General features: G+C 30.5%; 2 protein-coding genes across 2 annotated transcripts; one reads left to right on the top strand and one right to left on the bottom strand.

Moving 5' to 3' along the window:
* The first annotated feature begins 2,989 nt into the window (after nt 1-2,989).
* On the top strand, nt 2,990-20,748 carry LOC103575119 (protein unc-79 homolog). The gene is made up of 34 exons (XM_053739917.1): nt 2,990-3,078; nt 3,175-3,294; nt 3,378-3,539; nt 4,849-5,019; nt 5,091-5,366; nt 5,443-5,675; nt 5,778-5,992; nt 8,255-8,637; nt 9,461-9,602; nt 9,689-10,146; nt 10,211-10,353; nt 10,419-10,640; nt 10,931-11,077; nt 11,398-11,527; nt 11,841-12,162; nt 12,241-12,580; nt 12,859-13,060; nt 13,607-13,801; nt 14,133-14,246; nt 14,640-14,788; nt 14,906-15,259; nt 15,991-16,132; nt 16,212-16,398; nt 16,508-16,790; nt 16,847-17,067; nt 17,142-18,311; nt 18,370-18,524; nt 18,586-18,932; nt 19,000-19,389; nt 19,460-19,635; nt 19,791-20,052; nt 20,110-20,250; nt 20,322-20,444; nt 20,512-20,748. The coding sequence occupies exons 1-34, from the start codon at nt 3,057-3,059 to the stop codon at nt 20,701-20,703; spliced, it is 8,289 nt and encodes a 2,762-aa protein (XP_053595892.1). The 5' UTR covers nt 2,990-3,056; the 3' UTR covers nt 20,704-20,748.
* A 202-nt stretch (nt 20,749-20,950) lies between these two features.
* LOC103575118 (transforming growth factor beta regulator 1) lies at nt 20,951-23,557 on the bottom strand. The gene is made up of 5 exons (XM_008554760.2): nt 23,385-23,557; nt 22,910-23,153; nt 22,548-22,833; nt 21,389-21,608; nt 20,951-21,312 (listed from the first exon to the last, which is right to left on the bottom strand). The coding sequence occupies exons 1-5, from the start codon at nt 23,508-23,510 to the stop codon at nt 21,142-21,144; spliced, it is 1,047 nt and encodes a 348-aa protein (XP_008552982.1). The 5' UTR covers nt 23,511-23,557; the 3' UTR covers nt 20,951-21,141.
* Nucleotides 23,558-25,272: the final 1,715 nt, after the last annotated feature.

A 25,272-nucleotide genomic window follows, 5' to 3' on the forward strand; every position in this document is an offset into this window, starting at 1 on the left:
TCATTATTGAGTAATATTATTCATAATTAATCACAGTAAGTATCATCCATAGATCCAGGATATGTTCATTAACAATAGTTTTTTTTTTTTGTCATTTTTCCATACGACATTGATAATCAAATACACTGAAAAAGCCAGTATATGGAAAGCAAGCATTCCTACTCTACTACTGGGCTTAGTGCCATCTAAGCTACCCCTGCCTTAGGCCTGTCACCTTTTCCCTCTACGACGACTGTCCGTGTTGTAGATAGATCCTCTGTTTTTTTTTTAGGGATTCTGAATTTAAATCTACTTATTTTCTCATATTATGTTTAAATTAAACATCCGTAGCAGCGTCTCACAAGATTTCCGTTATCATCCGTATTGCTTTCTACTCTCAAAACCTGTACTTTCTTCCTTCGTAGCATTCTTAAGGAAGTTTAATGCAATGTGAACTTTAAGTCTTAAGCAAGCCTGCATGATCAGTCTTAGAAAAGTCTAAGGCAAGACACATCTATAAGATATATCTTAAGTAAATCTGTTGCAATACTTGGCTAAGATTTTCGCGTAAGACTCATTAGGTCAAATTTGCTGCAGCATTGCTTGATACTTGCAGACTGCTATACTTTTACTTACTGAATTGTATACTTAGCAGATGGAGAATAGAGACTCCTTTCTCCATGATTAGCTTTAAATTTTTACCAAGACCACTAAAGATACTAAATTTGAGCAGCGAGAGGTTCTAAGAAAAATAAACCAATATGTTAATGATGAAATCTGCATAAAGTATTCTTAATATGAAATCGATCTTGTTGAAATCTCTGTTTAGAAACTTGTAAAGAACTTTTGTCAAGTAATTTACTTGAGAAAATACTACTAGGGTTGTCAATAACACAGTAGTAATATAGTAGTCAGTACTCTCCCCTAACATTTTGGAAGTCATCAATATACAATTTCTCCTAATAAGGACGAAACATATTTTTTATATTTCCAACGAAAATTTTTCTTTATAAATAATATATAATATTAATACATAGTATACCTATAAAAAGTTAATTGCAGTGCAGATATTTAAATATAATGTACTAGTATTTATAGGTATAGGCATAGATATATATATATATATATTAGCAAGTCATAAATCCTATCGTGACTAGTGCCGGGTGAGCCAGCCTTGTAACCCCCGGTGCCTCTTTATACCACCCTCTAAATAGGCTGCACATAAATACCTACACCTATTGCAGTTATCGATCTTTCTATACTCAGTTAAACTTGTTTTACTTTATATCTATTTTCGACTTCTTTTAATATTTCATTATAATTAAAATACTTTTTTTCTTTATTTTATATTTTATTAGTTTAATAAATAAATAGTTTACTATTATTACTTTTTTTAGTATAATGTAAACATCATAAATCGTTAAGTAGGGGAATAAATTGACTTAATGGGTTATACAATGTGATAGTTTTGCACCTGTGACTTTAAAATCCTAGGGTATATTTATTTTATTTATATATTCCCTTCTTTAGGGATTTATTTTTGAATAGTGGCTTATAAGATGAATGAAAACTGAGGGAGGAAAAATGATGACTCAAAAGAAAAAATTGTTAATCAATAATATAGAAAAGAGGGCGAAGCAAAATCGGATAAATATATTTTTTTTTTAATTTTAAGTTAACTGGGTTATAAATATTTATATGTTCTTTTAATTACCTTATAAATTGTAAAAATCTTTATAGCTAATTCCAAAATATAGACAATCCGTACACTCAAATTTTTACCCTTTCCAAATCCTCCGAAAATTATTTTCAAGTCTCGAAATTAAAATTTACAAATAATAGCCAATTATTTAATCAATTCCTTTTCTTAATTAAAAAATTAAAGCTTTCCAATAAAATGTTACTATCGATCTTTGTATATAAGATATAAAAAATATCAATGACTTATTTAATCTTGAGTGACATCAATTCGTCTTAACTAAAGCTAATTAAACTGAATCTTTTATAAAAAAAAAATAAATATTTAAAACTAATGAATTTTAATATTAATCTAAAATTTTGTGTTATAAAATATGCAAAGCGATAATTAGGGGTGAGCGAGTCAAATTAATTAAATCACAAGGGGTAAAATGTAAAGGGTTGATTTGAAAAATTCATTGAATCTTACAATTTTTTTCATTAGTAACTTTTTTTTTCGATAATTAAATCAAGTAATGAATGAAAAAAATTACCTTGTACTGTAAATAATTTTTACCACCAGAATAAATTCAAGTATTAAATATTTATTTGAAAAAAAAAAATAAATAAATAAATAAAAATAATAAAACTTTATTTTTAACAAAACGAGAAGTAGAGGCACTGAGGTCGGTGGTTGCACGAGTACTGTAGTAAAACTTACGATTACAATTGCTACGGAGGGCTGTATCTGTACAACAATATAGATCTTATATACATACATATATGTGTATATAAACATAGATATATAATTTGTAGTCGCGTCGACGCTCTGTAATGTGGCCTAGGCAACGGATCGCAAGCGCATTGATAATATTTTTTTTTTTTTTTTTTTTTTTTTTTTTTTTTTTCAAATATATATTTAAGGAAAAATATTTTTTGTAAATCTTGTGACAAAATATTTTTCTCAACTAGCAAATTTGATTATATTTTAAAATATAATTAAAAAATTTGTCGGTTGTTTTTAAAAAAAACCGCGGTTGGAATTTGAATTTGGATATAAAATTTGAAGAGAAATTAATTTAAAATTGTAATAGAAATTTGAAAATTTCAAAATAATTTAGAGATCAAATCAGAACAATTATAATTTAAACAAAATTATTAATAATAATAATATACGTACACGTGTATAGTAGTGATATATTTGAAGCGTAAGATCGATAGCATAAATATCAAAACGCTTGCGCGTAAGCTCAGTATCTAAAATGTTTCCGGGAATGCTGGACCAAATAAAATTATCCAGCATCTCAAAATGTTGTAGTAAATGTCATAAATCAAAATATATCGTATTTTAATAAATAAATCTAAATAATTATTATTGATATAAAATAAATAAAAAAAAAATGGGAACCAGGTCAGCAGCCTGTAAGTTTTTTGAATAATTCAAATTATTTATTATGTAATCAATTTATTGATTTATTCTCATATTTTTATAAAAAAAAAAAAAAAAAATATATATAGATACATTGAAATTAACAAGCCTACACGATTATTACCAACGTCTATTACACGGGACCCAACCGATTCCTTCTGGATTCGATATGGCCAATACTGTCAAATATTTTTCTCAGGCATTGCTCAGTAAGTTGGGATTTTATAAATTATTTCAAGAATAAATTTAATTTTTAAAGGTTACATAAATATGATTTGATTTTGTTTATTAGCTTTGCTGAAAGAAGTGCGCGATTCGCCGCTAGAGATGATAAAATCACAAGAGTTGGATCCCGAACGAATGGCACTTTATCCAAGTTTGGATTACAAACAATTGTACAATGCGTTGACGCAGATACTTGATGTTGTTTCATATGTACACATTGGATTAGCTGGTTTGTTCATCAATTCAATTATAAAAATTTCATAATTATAATTTAAATATTTCCGGAAATTCGTACTCTTGGCGTGTTCGGTTACTTGCATGCTCTGGACAGTTCGGAACCAGCCTGAAAAATTTATAACGTCAATTAAATTTTCTGAACGCTGTATACTTATATATAACTTCATTCATCATTCAAGTCGGTTTATCGATCGGTGTACTATAATTAATGAGAAGGCAATGCAGATTTCTATATTTTCCACGAGCGTGACATAATGAGCTCATTATGGCACGCTCTTGAAGCCATTATCAAATAATTCCCTTACAAGTACACGGAAAGAAAATCATAGTAAAATTTACGATAATAATATCGTAATTTGTCCGATTGATTATTGTAGTGGTGGACTAAACTTTCAAAATCGTAATTTTTACGATGTACCGTTGGAAATTTCATTTAAGAAATAATACTTCAGACAAATAATACCAAGTCTTAAAACTCTCTAGTATAAATTACCATGTAAATATCGTAAAATTTAAAGAGAAACTTTTAATATGAGAATAAAATAATAATCGTCCGGACGTTGGATTCGAACCCAAGTGTCCTTTGAGTTCGAAGCGTCGGACACCTTGAACCACTCGGTCACTGAGGGCTTACACTTTAACTTATTTTTAAGGTCCATGTAAACGATTTGAATATACATTCATAACTCATGAGAGCGCCTCTTGCGGAGGACACAGTTAATATTTAAAAATTACGATAAATTATCGTAATTTTTCGAGCTTACATCGCATTGTAACAGAGACAGCACTGTAATATTTATTTTATTCAAAAGTACATAGAAAGATAAATATAGTTTTTGAATTATAATTTTTGAAGTAATTTTTAATCGTAAAAGTCTTTGTTAAAATTACGATGTTAAATAGTAACAAAATATAATAACCCATATAGTAAATTTTGAAATAATATATTTTAAAATTGACGCTGATAAAAGCCTAGTCCACGATTACGATATTAACATCGTAAATTTTGATAGAATTTTCTCTCCGTGTAAATTCTATAAAAGTGTTAACGTCAAATAGACTTGGAATGACATACATTATCTAGGACTTGAATTTAGAGGTTCGATAAATCAGGATAACCAGACATACGTCGAATAAATTTATTCACGGACTATACTCGAATATCACGAATAATGACTTATTAGTCCACTCGTTACGTAATGTACTAATAAGTGTTAAAACTCATGACCGGCGTTGATGTGGATCGAAATAAAATCCGTATTCACTACCGATTTTGTACAGAGTAAATAATTAATTTTCAGCATTTGGACAAGCATTGTTACAATGTCTAGCTTGTTTGATGCCTTTTCTCGAGCACGATTTACTAGACAACTTACCATATTTGACAGCATCCTCAATATCAATTCTTCCAGTTGAATTACATCAGGAAATTGTAAATTATTTGTGTTTTTATATTTTGCCTTTTACTATTCGTAAGTATTAAAAATCTTACTGATTAATTAGCCAACCAATTAACAAACTAACTAATTATATTATTTATTAGCAAGAAAAACATTAGACGAAACGGAAAATTACGCAAGTCAATCAGTATCTGCAGTAATAATGATGGTATTTCAATACTCAAGCAATCCAGCGCATCATTGTCAATTACTTGAGTGTTTAATGTCACTAAAATCATGTGTCGTTAAGGATTTACTGTGCGTTGTTGCTTATGGAACTGCTCCAGCACGTGCATCAGCGGCTAAATTGTTATTTTATTATTGGCCAACTTTTAACCAGAATTTATTTGATCGTCGCGCTGTGCTGATGAAATTTGCCAGTGAGTTAACTTAAATTAATTATTGATACCGTGGACAGTAAAGGTGGGAAGAAAAAATAAATTTATATTTTTCTAGATGACTTGGCGCCATTTGTCTGCAAAAGAGACTCGTGTCCGAATGCCGGCAATGCAGAGGCTGGAAAAGTTTGTTATGACCATAAAATTTCAATAAAATTTGCTGCTGATTTACCGGCGCCACTTTATCTCTGCATTGAGTGCGCTAATGAAATCCATCGCGAGCATCCGAATCAAATGTTTTATGATATTTTACATCCTATGCAACAAGTTTCGATGGTCTGCGAAAATAAGGTGCCGTTTTTATTAATCCATTAGTTTTTTTTTTTTTTTTATATCTAACTTTCGGTTAACTAAAATAAATAATAATAATAATGATTAATAATCATCTTATAGAATTGCCGAGCAACAGATAAATCAGCCATAAGCGTATGTTTTTCCATTGAGTGTGCGAGTTACAACGGCAATCACCCGATCCGTTATTGCCAACAGTGTCACAATATTCGGCATAATAACCGCCGGGGCGGCGATCATATTTATCACATGGCACTGCCGCACATTTCGCAAATGGATCCGCAGACCCAAACCTACTTGGTCCAGTCAATAGTGAGGTAAATAAAAAGTCATTCAACTCTTACTAATTTAAATAAATATTACATAAAATAGAACAATACAATAATAATTATTATAACAATAACACATTTCAAAACAATCTACACACATTTATTATATATAAGTTGCTTAATAAATAGGATAATTTAATATAAACAAAAATTGCAGGCTCGAAAGTGCACACCTTAAACTCGATAATATGAACATTGTGAAAAATTTATACATTTTCGATAGTTACCCGCATGGAAAAGCTATATATTGTTAAAAGTATATAAAAAAAGATAACTTTATAGCGGCAAAAATACATATATTTATAATAATATATTTACCCATATATATTATCTCATATAATGCTCAATATATTCTTGCCATATATGAATTAGTATATATATAATTTATAAGTATAATACAATAAACTCAATATATACTTCCATATATTTTGACCCATTTAATTAGTAGTATATGGTCTCTATATAATTAATTATATATGAAAGAATTTATGTGTTTAAATATATGGTTCGCAGTATGTTGGAGTTATATTTTTCCAATATATTAAAACTTATATATTTCGCAATATATTGAAAATTTAATTTTTTCAATTTCTACACAATTCCACAAAAAAAGTCGAGTTTATTATTTTTTTTTCTTTTCATTGATCTTGCATATACTGAATAACTAACGCAATAAGAAAATTAAAAAAAAGTCCCATATATTTTACAATGTACTGGAAACCATATATAAAAAATACTATATATTAATTTATATACTACTTTCAATATAAAAAAGATATATTAAAATAAATATGGAAACATAGATAAAAAAGTAATATATTGATAAATATATTGGTAATATATTCTAGCAATATATTATCATATATTAATACGGCAAAAATATTAATATTATTTTATATATTGCACAATATATCACATTATAATATTCATACATTTTATCATATATGTTTTCACATATAAAGCCTTTTCATGTGGGATAACTATTTATTTTTCACTTCGTTGAATTTTATACCACGCGCTAGTATCGCCAATAAAATGTCTGTTCAAAATATCGTCAAACTGTCGGTTTTCTGTTAAATTTATTTATTACAAATAAACGCAAGGATTTTTAATTATGATTTTCACTAGAGTTATACTGAAAAAGGTCCTAGAATTGATAAAAAAATAATAACGTAAATTATTAATTGCCGATTTCAAAATTTAAAATTTAATTGTAAACCCTGAGTAATTTATCCCGATGCTTTAGTGAAATTACCGTAAATTGAAATTACGGTACTTTTACTGTTAATATACCACAACTAAAACTAACCTGGTGCGTTAAAAAAATACTGTAATTCATGGCGAATTATTGTAATTTTACGGTAAATTTATAGTCATTTACTGTAAAATTACCGCAGATATTTCTCTTTTTCGGTAATTCGACCCGTTCATAAATATTTATACCGTAATTTTAATATAACTTAAATTTGGTAGTTAACAAGATGCTACCAAGCGGAAGTATAACTGAGGTGTGCAACTAAAAAAAAAAAAAAAAAAAAAAAAAAAAACAGGTTTAATAACTTATTTTCAAAGCTGCTCTGTTTTAGTAATTTTTGGTAAGATTTTAATATTGATTCGCTTTATTATAAAAAGGAATCAATGATATAGATATATATTAATAATATATATACTTCTATATAAACGCTCTTTTGTCACTTTTATTTTCTATTATATCTCTTTGAGCAAAATAAAAAAAATGCATGACTCATTATTTAAATAGCGCACATCTATTAGGTACACTATTAGACATTAAATCTATTTTCTAAAAACTTATTGATATTTTATCTATACTATATCTTATATTTAGGACTAGAATATATTTAGTTCGAAGCTATATTAGATGCATGTTAGGCTGAACTATATAAGGCAGTGAGCAAAATTAGGTATCAAAAATTTGTACAGTAAATTAGAGAATTTACTTATTTAAAGATTTACAAAAAAGTAATTTTTGCTCCCTCGCCAATTTCACTCTAATTTTCTCCATATCTAGAATTTTACTTAAGATAAAAAAAATTTTTGCTAAATTCTTCTTAAATAATGTCTACTTCTTGAAAAAAAATTTTAATATTTTAGAAGTTCATATTTTCGCGGGAAAAAGAATTTCGCGCGAAAATTTAAATTTTCAAAAATTAAAAAAAAAACTTGGAGACATTATTTAAATCTCAAAGAAGTAACTGATGATAGTAAATTAGATAAAAAATATTTTTATAGCTTGCTCAAGGAGGCAGAACCGCTAAGTATGGATAGTAATCGTGACAACACGGAAATAAATACTAATAAAGGAGGAATAGGATTCTCAGGAGGAGTTTCAATGGGCGGAGGCGGTGGCGGTGGAGTCGGTTTCGGTGGTGGCGGTAGTGGTGGCTTTGGAGGTTCAGGACGTCCCGGTTTATTTGATCCCTCGACTTTAGAGGAACGTCAACTACTAGGCCGATACGGGGTTTGGCTCCTAGTTGGACTTTGCACTCCAAAAGAAGATACTCCTATCGAAATACTCGGGCGTTTATTGTCAATGCTATTTCATTGGTTTCATGTCACTGCGTACTCATTCGATGGTACTAAAAAAAGTCTTATGCACCTTATCTTTTCTGTTGGTAATTTAAAACTTTGCATACACTACTTTGACGTAGAAATTTAGTAAAACTACAATTTAATTATAATTATAATTAATAATAATAATAATAGTAAACATTATTACTAATTAATTAATATACAAGTAGTTGATGTAGATCGTCGATCGTAGGCACACTTCGATAAAAATATATATGTGTTATTTATGTGTTTAAATATTTCTATATGTTTATTATTATTGTTTTAAAGTGCTTACACTAAATGTTTGTTGGTTTATAAATGTTTTGTGTACTAAATTTATTTGACCTTTTTTTGTCGATACGGAGTGCGTCTGCGAGTTGGCTCAATAGCTTTTCGATGCATAGAATTTAGGTTTTGTGAATTTTTTATTTTTAGAACGGATTATTTTTTATTAAATTAGTCTTGTATTTTACTTTAATATAAAACTTTTTTTTTATTATAATTGTGGGCTGAAAATAATTTGTTTGCGTAAAATTTTTTTTTGAAAAAAAAAAAAAAAAAAAAAATAACGTTAATATATGAGTAGCTAATGAAATTTTACGTGGAATGAGTACCCACATTGATATATTTAGATCAAGTTGGTATTCGATAAATTTTATCGATTATGAAATAATTATTTTCTTTTTCATAGAAAATATATCGATGTGGGTATTTAAATAAAAATAAATTTGATGACAAATTAAACTGTACGCTTAATTTTTCGTTTTATCTGATTTACATGTGAAACTTGTGCTTCTATGCATCGACGTAGGCCACAATGCATGCCTTTATTTTCTAGTATCTACAAATGATTTAATATAAAACCGTGACTTATTCTTTATTTAGGGCAAGCAGAAAGTACTTTAGAGAAATTAAAAACTGAATACGTTTGCGGCTGGTTATCCGATATTATGAAAACACACTACACTGTTTTTATATCGTGTTTACTACCTCATCCAGCTGATTATGTACGTGTTGGTGGCCATTGGTATGTATTCTGTCTATTTCATATCATGACTTTCGTTAATTTAATAGTTTTCTGTAATTCGCAATTATATTATGCCTAATTATCAGGGAAACACTGGCATCAAGAACGTCTCATCTAAAAGATGGTCTGAACCGTTTGTTCTGTCTGGTTCCCTACGAAGTGATCACCTCCGAGGTCTGGGACTACGTGATGCCTCACTGGATGGAAGCGATGGTGAACGATGTCCCTGAGAACGAGCTGCACGAGTTAAAAATAATCCTTTGCAAAATCCTAGATCCCGAAATGAGTCCTCTGGGATTCAATGCCAAGAAGATGTACAACTTTGTCGCCAAGCGGTTCTGTAATACCACCGCGAAAGTCCAAGAACAAGCCCTCAATTGGCTCCAGACATTGACCATGTTGGAGATAACGATTCCCTTGACCCAGCTCTTTGCGATGTTCAGCGACGGCGTGGCAGTGATGGCCAAAACAAACAGTGCGGAATTCGATGAGAAAGCTTACAAATTCACAAAAAACGCTGAAGATACCGAAACAAATACCATTTGTAAGTTCTCACCACGATCTCGCTCTTAAACTTTCGTCCTGACTTTGTAAAATTAAAATTCCAGGTCCCGTAGTCGAAAATGACTCAGGACAGTCATCTCCTTTGTCCGATGACATGATTCCTACTCCAAGGCACATGGAGTTTACGACAAATGCTGAATTAAATCTGTCTTGCTGCATTCTGATGCTGGACATAATTTTAAAACAAGTGAGCAATAAATTATTTTAGGGCTATTTTTATGATATAAGTTATGATTTAAATTCAATTTGTAGATGCAGCTGCAGGACATTGATAAACATACGGGATTAAATACTTGGGTATGTAGAGACGCTTGCCAATTGATGAAATGTATCGTCGCTGCTAATTGGAACGACTGTCATATTTGTAAAACTGATCAGGAATGTACTTACTGTGAATCTAGAATCATTTGGCATCAACTGTGTCTTCAGTTAGTTATCTATTTGTGTCCACAAAACCCAGCAAATCCACCAGATGTAAGTTTGTTTTATGTACACCCATTATATTCAGGCATTTGTTTTGCCGTGCCTGCTATGCATACGTGTGAGCAATACGATAGCTCCAGTACTATACAGTACAGCAAATAACGCCATTCTTCTAGGACTCGTTACAATACTGCCATGTATTTCTTACCGTATACTTTAGACATCTTATGGAAAAATCTAAACTCCCTATAACTTAAAATTAAACTTTTATAAGACTAAAGATACAAATTTACATTGAACTTTCGTATGTACGCGGCCAATATAATTTATTTATTTTCCAGATATATTTTGACGAATCGGCAGATGACCATGGACGTAAAAGTCCACCTGAGTCATCGAAAAAATCAGATTCAAAGCCAGATGTCGTGATAAATATGCCAGTACCAGAATTACATTCCGTCGGTGGTGTTTTAGTACACATGCCTCATGTAAGTCTTGTATCAATCATCAATCATTTAATTTTTTAAATATAAAAAAAAAAAATAAACCTCACTAAAATTACTGTCTAAATGTCTTTCATCTGTAATCTAAAAAAAAAGCTGTTGGCTTATTGTACTGCTACTTAAATGTGCCAGTGTTTAAATCCATGTTTTCTTCTTATTATTTTTCTATCACTGTTTTTATCATTGTAAAGACAATCACGAGGCCAGGACACATTTAAGCGTAGTGACGGTAGGGTGTTTACCATGTATGTATTTAAATAATTGTGTTGTTTTATTATTATTTTATTTTGGATGTTTTAATATAGTTCTTCGAACAGATTATGACAGCAACTGTAGAGACTGTTTCGGAGCAACTGGATCTTGCGGCTATTCTTCCCGCTGAAAAAGTTATGTCTGCTGTTGCGCGAGCCGTCACTCTATCCGAAAGCGATGTTGGTAAGTTGATCATTTTTTTTTTATCCAGTTCAAATAAATTCTTAAAAAAAAATGTTTGAGCTCATCCATAATATCATTTCTTCTCATTTGAGTACCCACATCAAAACATTAAAAATATCGCGAATGTCGATTTTTTTTTTTTTTTTTTTTTTTTTTATTGATTATTCAATGAAATTCAAGTTGATCGAAATATATCGATGTGGGTACTCATTTTACTCGGCATCCTGGCAATTTATCAGCTATCTCATCAACTTTAGTGAAAAAAAATTTCTACTCAAGAAAAGTTAAAAATTAAATATTTTTACACGTTAAGCAACCGCAACAGTAAACATCGACAAGCCAAATATAATTGGGGAAAATAACGAACCATTGCTTAATAGCCCCGAGAACGACGCTGATGACTTTTGGCACACAACCGTCGGTAAATTTCGTTTTAACCTCGAGGACCTGCCCGAGCAGCTGCAGTACATCCACAAATTATTGAAAGAAATAATGACTGTTGATAAACCAGATATTTTATATTACATGTTGCAATGTTTAAATATATTATGTTTACATGGTGATGCATTCACTTTGGCTGTTAAAGATCATCAGGGATTTTTTATATGGTGTCAAGAGAATTTATTAATTAAAAAGTAATTTTTTATCTTTCATAGCAATAATTAACTTGTACCCATGAGTCCATCATCTTTATTGCTAAAATTTTTTTTTAGTTTATGGGAATTATTGAATGCAGAGCATTCGCATATTGCCCAAGTTACGGTACCGCTATTGTTGCATTGCATTACTTTGCCCTGTGGGACTGATACATTTTGGCGGTTGGTTCAAGAAGAGTTTCATAACTCAGACTGGCGGGTGAGATTCGTTGCGGTTGAACGCGTAACGCTGATCGCGAGATTCATGGACTCGACGCCACTAAAATGTATCCTGTCGCTGCAAGCCGCGTTGGCTAATGCCTTCTGTTACTTAATTAGCAGCATGGACGATGGTAATGTTTATGTGGCGCAACGGGCAACTTTGAATCTTGGAACTATTCATGACGCCGCTGTTCGTGTAAGTAACTAATTAATATCTTAATGAAATGATCAAAATTGGCTTTAAAATTCTGCCCTATAAATTCCTTTAGGCTCAAAAATTCGATATCTTGAGAATGAATAATTGAAAGTTGGTCAATGTGAAAAAAAACAAAAAAAAAAAAAAAAAAAAAAAAAATTGTAGCCAAAAGCTTTAAAAAATATTAAAAGTGATTTCAATCAATAAATTTAATCAGATATTTTATTTTTTTAATTTGGCCCAAAAAATAAAATAAAAATAATAATTAATTATTCCAGTCATTAATAATGTGTCTAGAAACACAATTTGACTCTGTTATTGTCGATCGTCCAATGGTGCTGCAATCTCTGTACCAAGTACACAATAGTTTGAGCGACCGACGTATTTTGACGTGGGAATTTTTTTTGAACCGATTTGATGCCTTATTTTTGGAAGCCCAAATAAGCTTGGAAAAAGTTGGCGACTTGACTTGTTTTCGAGGTAATTAAATGTTAATCTGGTTAATAAAATTACTTGGACATTTCTTGGGTAAAACTAGCATCAGAAATGTTTTAAAGATTCTTACGCAAGGTTTGTGCCAGATTTGCTCGACAAGCGCTACAGATATATCGTAATAGGCGAAAGGAAGGGGTAAAGTAACAGATATTTTTTAGCAGCGTTTTTTTAGCAAATCTGGTGCAAGTCATGTTTGAGTTTCTTTAAAAAATTTCTGCCGCAAGTTTTGCACAAAAAATGCGTAAGTGATTTTATCAACGAATCATGTGTAAGATAATCTGCAATATCAAGTGCGTCATACATGATTCTTGTGACAGATTGATAGATGTATAAATACGCACGCAGGAGTTTTCTGCAAGACACTTGAACAAAATTAACTTTTAAAACAATTACAAGATTATCTTTTGTATGTAATCTTGTACACTTCCATGTATAATATATCTAAAGTTTTTTGTGATCAGTGTCTTGACTAGGAACTTGTGTGACAGAAATTGTTACAATGGAAATAAATTTAAAATAAAAATTTTTAAGATTTGAGAAACACAGACATGACTAGCGAAGCATTCATGAAAAAATTAAACCGCGCGCAAGAAGCGCTTTCGCAGTCTGATGGCAGCGGCACGTCTTCTGTTAAAACATTGAGCGCCAGTTTTGGGACTAAATGGCCTTATAAGCGTACGATGTCTGCTCCAGCATCAATGATACCCCGTCAAGATACTAAACAAGGTAAATTATTTATTCATTAAAACACTTATTTCATGTTTGCAGACTAGATCCCTAAAATAATTGCAACCTTGCGCATTGCTCAGGCTCTGATTATTCAATTGAAAAAAATTTCTCTTTATTGAAGCAGTAGTTCTTAGTCTGAATAGAAATATTCTGAAAAGTAAATTATCAAAAAAGAAAATATATAATAAAAATTGACATTTAAATATGAAAATATTGAAAAAAAATTAATTTTTAAACTCATGTGTCATCAGCTAAAGAGTTTAAGTTAGAAAATGAAATAAAATCTACAGTAAATGAATGTCAGAAATTTTTTAAAAATTTCTTATAGAAAAAGAAAAAATTTATAGCCGTCAGTATTCAGCGCCGATATTGAAACGGAAAAGTTCCAGATTTGGATTGGGTCAGTTGTTAGGATCATCTCAAACTAATAACAGTTTACCAGGTAGTGTAGTGTATGTAATTGCTTGCGTAGTTAAATGTTTGTTACAAAAAAAAAAAAAAACAAAAAAAAATGTATTTTCTTGAATCAAAAGTTAAAATTATTTCCCAATAATGAGTGTGCCTTTATCGTTTAATATATTCATTAAAAATACATACAAAAATCAATAGCGGTAAGTAGACATAAGTTCAAACTATAGACAATAATTTTTTAAATTAATAAAACATTAATTACATTTAAATTTATCAAATATTGGTGCATTTCATTGCATGACCCCTTGCGCATGTTTTTCAGTAGTTTCGTATCTCTTCTTTTTTTTTTCTTTCTTTCTTGTTAAAGGTAATTGCAATGATTAATGATTGATGATTTGTTATTAAAATTTGTAATAAATTATAGATGGCCATGTGCACTCGCTCAATATGATTGACGATGCAAGCGCGTTGCCCGGATTGACCTGCAAAATTGTTGAATTAGAAGAAGCGGATAAGGAAACAATGCATTTATTAGTATTTTTATTTATGCAATTTCTATCACGACAAGATCAGGTGAGAAATTATTTTGAAAAATTTATTCATGAATCAAGAATTATAATATTTTGAGTCAAGCATTTCATTCTTTAACCAAGAGCGTGATATTCTTGTCCTATATCATAATGCTTACAGGCATATCCAACGGATGAAAAAACACTATCAAAAACTCAAGGAATAGTTTTACGTCACCTGTACCTACTCCTGGGTTACAACCAAACCGAACGAACGTTTCACCTCCAACCCCAACGGCTAAGAATCTCCTCAGTATTCAATGTCTTCATATCAAACCTGTCCCAATTACTGGATCAGAACCATGTAATGGGCTGGGTAATGATACCGCCAGTACTCTCAATACTACTTTACTGCCCATGTCCACCCCAAAAGCTTCCGCTGACTGATCATCAGCCGCCCACTTACAGTCTCTGGTTCTTAGAGCCCAACATCAGACGTTCCTGGCTCATGTCTGTCCTCGTGATACTTTACAAGGTAGTATAATACTCACGTTGATATAATAATCCAAACTTTTATTTTCATTAAACACAATGCAATACATTATTTAAACCCGTATAAAAAAGCAATATATGAGCTTCAGTATAATTCAAAATATATTATAATTATATGGAATTATAAGAAGTCATATATGGAGCCATATACAAAATTTTGCCGAAATATTATATGATTTTATAATTTCCAACATATATATCAGTAATATATTTTTTTTACATGATAACTTATAAATATTGTTTTGAATATTTTATACTATACTTTAAGTTATATGATTTAATTATATGACTGATATATAATATTTATACATGTAAATATATAATTATATAAATGTATGTTCACATATATTTGTATAAATGTGTTTGCACAAATATATGTAAACATATAAGTATTTAAATATATGATAGATTTATATACTTATTGATATATGATGTAAGCTATGATATTTTTAGTATCAATGTATATTTTAAATTATTTATACATGGATTATTATAATATTAAACGTATAAATTATTATATATGATTAATCATATATGTTCAGTTATTTTAGCATATATATATATATATATTTTTATATATTATCGACAGTATATGGTTTTTTCATATGAGAAACTTATCAGTATTTTTAAAAAATTAAATCTTTAAAGTAAATTACAGAGTATTAATAGAAAATTTTTTCCATAACATTCGTATTTGTAAAACATTATTTACAGTATCAGTATGGACAACAGCCATGGTGTACACAATTACAGTCATTGATAAAAGTAATCCTCAATACTCTGGATTCACAGCATCATCAATGCAAACGGATTCCTGCAACTGTCGTAATGGCAGGGCCACCATCTAGATCACGAGGTACCATCCAAAACTCCCCATCCGTATCTTTTTTTTTTTTTTTGTTTTTTTGTATATTTTTATGATAATTATTTTACAGATGTTTCTCAGCCCTCCCTGGGTGCAGATCACGAATTAATGACCAGCGTAGTTGGTGAAGGAGACGACGAAAGTCCGCCAATGCGAACGCAGATGGTGTTAGTTCATCAACGTAGTGGAATTTCATCGCATGCAATGGAAACTCATTGGGAAGAATCAGCGCCTGATCATTATACTAAACACCCGAGGTTACTTTTTAATTTGTTAGATTATTTTTCGTTGGTTTATTTTATTTTCGGTTATGCTTTGTTGTAACTATTTGTTACAATTCGCTACTGTTCGATCCGTATTCTGAAGCTATTCGATCGCGGAGGACGTCGAGTCTGAATTAGCTGCAATACCTGAAAGTCCAAATTCCGATACTACTTTGCACGATAGCAGTGCTGGATCGCTGGGAGAACTGGAGGACAGTTCAGCTCTTGCTGGACGCAGTGCTTCGATGATGATGATGATGACACGTACTTCTATACCCGGAGGGTTTCTGTCACGATCCATAGTTCCACATGATATCCCTGAACATCCAAAAACTGAACCAAGTCGTCCAACATGGTTTCTTGGTAGTGAAGATGAGTCTCATCAGGTAACACCTAACTAATTATAGAATCAACAGTTATAACTTGCTTATGAGTTGTTTAGGTTAGTACTAGCAGCCAGAAAAAATGGGGCGTACAAGAAGGCGTTAAAATGATGGTAGCTAATAATTTATTGTCACGACAACATGATGCAATGTCTAAGATTTCAGTAACTAAAGCTTCCAAATCAACGGAGAAGAGTTTCACAGAATTTGAAAATAAAACTACCAAGGCAATGGTTCCAACAACAGCTTTGACTATTACAACGTTGTCTAATTTTTCACGGTAAATTTAGTGATTAGAAAACATTATTATTGATAATTCACAGCTAGTTCTCTGACGAAAATATATATTTTAAGGCCTGAACAATCTCCGAAAGATAAAAGTCCAGCTCTAAGCATCCGAACTGAACCATCAGAATCACCGGTGGCCAAGCATCTAGGTCGTCAAAAAAACGTTGATTACACACCACCACTTTCCCTGACATCACCACTTTCTCCGAATCAACTTGCACCAAGTGACGATTCAAGTTCTCCGGCAATTAGTTCTATATCATCCTCCCAAATAACGAGTACTGACAATGGCCATCAGCCATGGTCAGGTCCAGCATTGGTGACGCCAACCGTAGAACGACTTCTGCCAATAGGCAACAGTGGGATGCGTTCAGCGATAGCACGGTCAGCACATCGTTTGATTCGTGATGACACATTTGGATCCCCAGAATCTCCATTGTCTAAAATGGATGTGCTGACAGTCAGCTCGTCATTTGATCAAGATAGTGAGACTGGAGCATCCAGTGACGTGACTAGTCCTCGCAGTATGTCGCAATTAGAGTTCCCTATGCCGGAAAGGCTGCTACCGATTGGTGGTATCCAGGGACAATGTATTTCAGGTCTAGTTGAACGTGTTCGTCAAGCTTTAGGCGTTCCTGAAGACGATCAATTACCTCTGAGTCTTGCAACAGATCCAGGTCGTGCGTCACCCCAAAAACAAGATAGTATTACATCTGAATGTCTATCCAGCGCAGCTTTAATTCCAATCAACGATAATATGCCATCAAGTCGCTCAGCCAGTCCACGTCGCCTCATCAAACAAGTCGCTTTAGAATCACCACCTCCCGTAGAAACTGATAATTTCAGCTTTCATACATTCGAAAACGAGCGTCGTCATAAATTCAAAGACTACTCACGTACTCGCGATCGAAATCGTCGCGGTTACATCGGCTCCAATCATCATCACCATTATCATGCTATGGGTCAAAGACGAATGGATTCTTGGACTCCAAATCAAACCACCAGTATGGATCCTGTTGCCTTGCAAGCTTGTCACGCCGATTTCAATTTACGCCAAAGTTCTTTTAGAATCGGGGATGAATGCATTTACGATCGCTGTTCAGAGTGTGGAACAATTAAAGAAGAATATTCCGATGAAGAATTAGGTCTTTGTATCATCACACTAGGGACATTTATTCATCGTGAACCAGCACTAGCTGCACCAATGTTGCCAGAAATTCTCACTATTATCACCAAGTAAGCCAATGCAATCTTTACTCGGGATTTTATTTATAATTCATAATTATATTTACAGAGTTGCATTAAATGCCATGTATTCATGGCAAAATGAAACAAATATGCACTTACCAGGTGGAGCTATCAGTGTTGCTCATCAATTTTTGAGATGTGTATTGCATCAGTTAGCACCAAATGGAATATTTGTCCAAATGTTTCAAACACATATCAACGGTAGTTATTTAAAATACCTTGGCATATTAAAATTTATATTAAAATATATTGTTTGTTTTAGAAAATACAAGGAAGCAGTTTTTCAAGAGCGTGACTCAGGCACTGGTAGATTTCAACGAATTAAATCCGATAGCGCCGATTCAACTATTACTTGAAACATTAAATAATAAAAAATCATTGCCAATTGAAAATTTGCCGACAATATTACATAATATCGCTTGTTATTTAGATTGTTTACCTCTAGAAGCAGGCTTAGGACCAGGCGCAACAACCTGGGGCGGACTGTTGGCTCAATTTGAGTCATTTTTCCGTCGATTGATATTATTGCTTTCTTCTATTGAAGACACAACTTCTTTGTTACGTATTATGATATCCATCCTTAAAGTGCCTGGCATCCAACAAACGAAGGTTAGCTTTAAATATTTTAATCAATAGTCCGCGAATAATTTTTTCAATCGAAATAATATTATTTTAGAGTATCTTGGATCCATTTTCAAAAGTCTTAAGCTATTCGATACAGCATTGTCATCTAAAGTATTCATATCTAACAGACTTATGTTACTTATGCCATCGTGGATATCTTAGAGAGCGTGACAAACATTTTCTAGGACGTACAATCGTATTTGAGTTAGTCCAAGCAATGAAATTCAAAACAAATATACCGGACAATAATTTTCTACTGTTGTTACAATTTGTTCTACAAGACGTAGGTGGTACGCTACCGACAACAGTCAACATTGAGAAGAGTATCAGCGGCGAGGTTTCATCCCAAATGTTTAATACCAATTCAACGGAAACATTGAGAAATCAAATGACCGATATCATTGACTTTTTGGCTGACGTACATTCGTTGAGTAAAATCAAAGTATGTTCGCAAACAGATTCCCAGAGTTATTAATTTAATGTAAAATTTTAATGATTTTTGATGATTTCAGAGTTACAATAAGGGTTTGCAAGCTGGTTTGAATGAAGATACGCTAGGTGGTACATTGAAGTGTGGATTTGCACAATATTTAGCCTTAGAAATTACTCGAGGCAATAACAGGGAAAATAAAGCTATTGCACGTTATCTTCCTTGGTTGTATAGTGCGCCATCTATGGTACCTCAAGGGTAATTAATATTATTTGGTTATTAATTGATTAATTAATAAACTTTCGAGTCTGTCTTGGACTGCTCGGTCATCCTGAATTCTAAATTATTAATTAATTGATTGATTAATTAATTATAATAATATTTAATGTGAATGAAACATCTGAATGTTTTAGGGCACGTGAGTATGTTGAATGTATAGGTCATATTAGATTATTATCATGGATATTACTGGGCGCACTGACCCATACGGCAATGAATGCCGGTAACCATGGACACACACACGGGCCACCGGGACCTGTTGCGCAGCCAATACCTCAAGAAGTATCATGTCACGTTGCTGATCATGTGCAAGTTATTTTTTCAGGATTCCCTGAACAATCAAAAGCATCGGTGCTACACATGTCCTCATTATTCTATGCATTTATTTTGTGTCAAGTAAGCAATTTATTAATAAAATTTTGTCAGCTTGGTGATTAATTTAATTAATTTCAGCTGTGGACTATTTATTTAGAAGAAATATCCCGTTCTAATGCAACAAACATTGAAAGTTATAACGTAACCATGAATATATTACTTGAGTTTTGGGGTAAAGTCACGCCAAATATTTTACAATTGGTATCGACATCTAAAGTCGTGAGTATTATTAATAATTATTTTTAAATTATAGCTAATGATAATAATTTATGAAATTTTAATTATTTAAGCTGGCAGAAATGGTTAATTTGCACTTTTTAAGTCTACTAGAAGCACTTCTAGAATGTCAATCTGTACTATTGAGTAAATTATTTCCACTATGGAGTCAAATATTGTTTTCACATCACGTACAGGTAATTTAAAATAGATTAATATTAATTTTCAGGTATTTAATAAAAATTTTTACGTTCTGATAAATAGTTGCCGGGTCATTTGCAAATGCGTTTACAAAATTGTCGAAATTTTCCGCCAACGCGGATGGCTGACAATTATATATCCAGCAGACGTGAATCAAATGCCGTATTGTTACGTTGGTTACGTCGGCTGCAATTTAGAATGGGACAAATCGAAGTACAGTCTTCGACAGTTACCACACAATTTTATTCAATATAATTTAAAATTTATTATTATTGTTCATTAATCAATTGTAAATTTTCATTGTCAATAAAGAAAAATCTAATACTGTTTTAATTTTTTTAATTATCTCGATTAAAGTCGATTATAAATCTATTTTTAAATTTTTATCGCAACCGAATGGAAACTTTCAATAAATTAGCAAACTCTTTTTAAATGAATTTACAAATTCATATGAATAGTATGTGTATATTCAAAAGTTTTTAATAAAAAAAAAAAAAGAATATCAAGCTTAAAAATATTGATGTATTCATTTAAATGTATACAAATTGATAACAATTATATCGAATTATTAAATTATTAAATATATCTTCCAATTGTTTATTTACAGTTTAAAAATTACCATTACTGTCAGTAATTTATTATTTCCAAATTAAATAAATAAAAAATGATAATTAGAGTATTTTATAATTCGGTTCAAGATAAATCTTTGAGTGCACGTATATCATGATGATCAATTGGCTCTTCTTTTATAGAATTATAATTATTTAATACAAACGAACGATGTAGTGACGTGAAATTGATACTTGGATCCAATTCTTCTTCTGGTATCGGGCTGGATCCGTTTTCGATTGAATTTTTATTCACCTGAAAAGTAAATAAAATATTTATCGAGTAAAATATTAATATTGTATCGGTTAACTGGTTTGTATTTGAATCTTACTTCAAACTTTTGGGTTTTATAAAGTGGTAATTTTCGTGTGCCAGGTGAGCTTTGTATCAGGTTTTGTATCGTAGGATGCGAGATACCAAAAAAACTAGCTCCTTTTGGTGATAAATTTGATAACAATGGTGATAGTGCTTGAAGTAACCGGCTATGACACTCATCGGGACTTGAACCGACCAGTGGTTGATCTAAATCTGTGTCCGATACTATTTCAAATCTATTTGGAAAAATAATTATTTTTAATTACGGAATTATCAGACAGGATCTTATTGATACAGATTTATTTATAGTACAGATTTCAAATATCCAGATCGACTTTATAAATTACCGACCATCTTTCTGATCACATTTGTCAAGGATGTCATAGTACTAAATATGATAAGTCATTTATTTAATAGCACAAAAGCCTACTTTTGTGGAATTTCATAACCAAGAACTCCTGTCATGAATATTTCTTAAGCTTAAACTAATGTTAAATGGAATAATTATTTATTTAATAATACGGTTCTAAAATAGACCCTTTGAGAATCGGCAAAGATACAATATCTTATATGATACATACATTATTATTCATTATAAATTCTATAAACAATAATTTTGAAATATATAATTCGAAGATCAGATATACATAATATACATATACATATTTAATGTTTCTGTTGGCATTATTTCTTTAGGCAAAGAATTCCATAAATTGATACCCGTAACAATAAAAAATTTTTTGTAATAGTTATAATGACAAAAAGGCATTAGTAATAAATCGGTTCTCATTTAATCAACTCTAAAATTATAAGTATCACGTTGCAAATGTGATTTATTTCCCCATAAGCCTGTATCACCAAGATATATCACTTTATAAATATGTGTTGCAGTTAAATAAATATTAATATTTATAATTGTATGATCATACTATATTATTATTATATTATGTTATATTAAGGGATGGCTCCAAGAAACTTTGATTTGATGGTCAATTAAATAATAAATGATAATAATAATTATTATTTGTTATCTGTGTCATCGAATTCTGGATGATTGATTTCTCCATATCATCAGATATCTGTCTAATAGGAATCTGGATATTTTTGATCTGTCTATACAGTAGTATAGTGTAAAAAAAAAAAAAATCTAAATTGACATTATTAAATAAAAGTACCTCGGTTTAGGACCACCATCAAGTATTTTACATGTATAAAGACACTGGCTCTGTATGTCTTTCAAACTTGCATACAAACGAGTGCTGCAAAACCCAACTGGATAAATATAATCATCAGTATGATATCCAATTCGGTCAACAACAACTTCTCCCAGAGAGTAAACAGTTAAATCCCCAAGTGATATTGGAAATAATGGTCTCCCATTAATATCCAATGGTATCAACTGGACAACACGTTTGCTCCCAGCCTTTCCGGATGTCGATATTTTGGTTTTACTTTTTACACCTTTTAAAATTAATTAATTATAACCCATCGTGAATAATTAATTTTCTATAAATAAATAAATTACTTAATAACTGACCTATCTCTCCACTTGTGCTGTCAATAAAATTACGTTTTTTATTATTTTTTTTAGCTGTCCCATTATCACATGCCATCAAGGACAAGTTTAAATTATTATTAATAATTTTATTTCCTATGGGCGATCCATCAGAAGGCTCACCTTGATATTGTGATAATTTTTTAACTAAATACAAACGCTCTTCTTTTACGATAACCAAATTTTCTTGTGTCTGTGCAACTTGATCACACAGCGCGGCATTTTCCTGTTATTTTTAAAATCCATTAATTTAATTTTAAATTAAATTACTAATTACTACAACCGATAATACTGAAATTGGTAAACATCCAACAATTTTTATTTTAAAAAATTTTAAATACCAAATTATTTTTGACATTTTTTCTTTCTAATTACGAGTAGTTTGTTTATAAAAATACTTAAATTGACAGATGTCTGACCACTTTGTCTTTGTTATTAAACAATTAACTGTACTTACGAAAACAAGATTTTTAACAAGTCTCTTAAGTTTCTTATACTTTTTTTTGTATATTAAATTTTCTTCAATTTCACTTTCGTCATTATTACTTTTATTATATTCATAACAATTTTTGTAACCAGCCATTTAATTAATTTATTTCTTTATAAATTATTGTTTCTCTCTTTTCTCATATAATTTTAAAGGTTATAAATTATTTTAAACCACCAGCACCAGGTGGCGCAACTTTCAAACTTAAAGTTTTTAAATTTTCCCGCGTGACGATAATAGTGTTTTTAAACTTTTCTTAGCGACAAAATAAATTTAAAAATTTTGAAAAATGTAGAGAGTTTTTTTTTTTAAACGCCTGCAACTTTGCGAAGTTATTAATTAATTAATAAATAATCTTAATTAATAATTAAAATATATACATAAGTGAATTTATATATATAATGTAAATATAAATTAAAATAAAATTAATCAGTGAAGGTGGTGATTCAAAAAAATAGTTGACAAGTTCCTAATTATTATTTTTAATTAACAATCGTTTTATTTATTATATTATAATTACCTGACTAGAAATACAGAAATAAATTATTTAATTTACAGTTTAGTATACATAGAAATATTAACTTTTTTTTTTAATACTAATAATTCACCTGAATTTTAATTGTCAAATATTTTATATAACTTTTTATATTTTTTCGTTGTCTAAAATACAATAATTTTTTTTTTTTTTTTTTTTTTTAACATTTGGTCAATATGCTAAAATTCAATTTTATATATTTTTTCTAATTAATTAATTAATTATTCATCACAATTGTCTATTTAAATATATATATTTGTTTTTATTCAAATCCAAATAATTTCGTAAGAGAAAAATATTTAAAGAATAATAAATTTATATTTTATTCATTTATTAAATATATTTGGATATTTTATTAATAATAAATGCTAATTTATATATATTTTAATAATCTAGTAACTAAACAAAATTCATTATCATTTTATATATAAGCGTGAGATAAAAAGCTCGCAACAGCAGAAAAATATTTTTTTTTAATCCATGCAATATATATATATATATATATATATTTATTGATTATCCAAGTGAAAAAATGTTTAGTTTATTATTTATTTAAAATTATTTTAAATGCCAATAAGTAGAACAATTAAAAAACAATTAAGTTAAACTTTGTGTTATGTTGTATCTAAAGAATTGTGAAAGCAAACACGACTGGTTGTTAAAATTACTTACGCATTTTTTGGACAGAACTTGCGACAGACAGATTTTAAAGATTCTCAGGCATGGTTTGCGAAAGATTTGCACAACTAGCGCTATAGACAAGTCGTAGGCCAAAGGACAAGGAAGAATGACATAGTTAGCGTTTTTTGAGCAAATCTGGCGCAAGTCATGCGTGAGAATTTTTAATAAATTTCTGCCGCAAGTTTTCCACAAGAAATGCGTAAGTGATTTTATCAACGAGTCATGTGTAAGATAATCTGCAAAATTATTTCGTACAATACCAACTGCAAGCCACACATAAATCTTTACATTAAATCTTGTCACAGATTAATAGATATACCCTGATAGCCAAGTTGGCCGCAAAAGTTGTCATTTTCATAAATTGATGGAAACTTTCCGATAAATTTGTCAACAAGTTGCTAAGAAATACTCAGAAACTTGGTGACAGGTTGCGGCAGTAGATTGTCGCCAAGTTGTATAGTCGCACCTCATCTACACCAACTTTTTGATCAGAAACTCTGACTATCAGAATATTATGATCGGGCACGCCGAAGTTTCCTCCAAGACAATTCAACAAAATTAAATCAAAACAATTACAAGATTGTCTTTTCTATATAATCTTGTGTAAATCGATGTATAGTATTCAGTAAAATCCTTTTTGTC

Source organism: Microplitis demolitor, chromosome 6 (assembly GCF_026212275.2).
Source record: "Microplitis demolitor isolate Queensland-Clemson2020A chromosome 6, iyMicDemo2.1a, whole genome shotgun sequence".
Lineage (NCBI taxonomy): Eukaryota > Metazoa > Arthropoda > Insecta > Hymenoptera > Braconidae > Microplitis > Microplitis demolitor.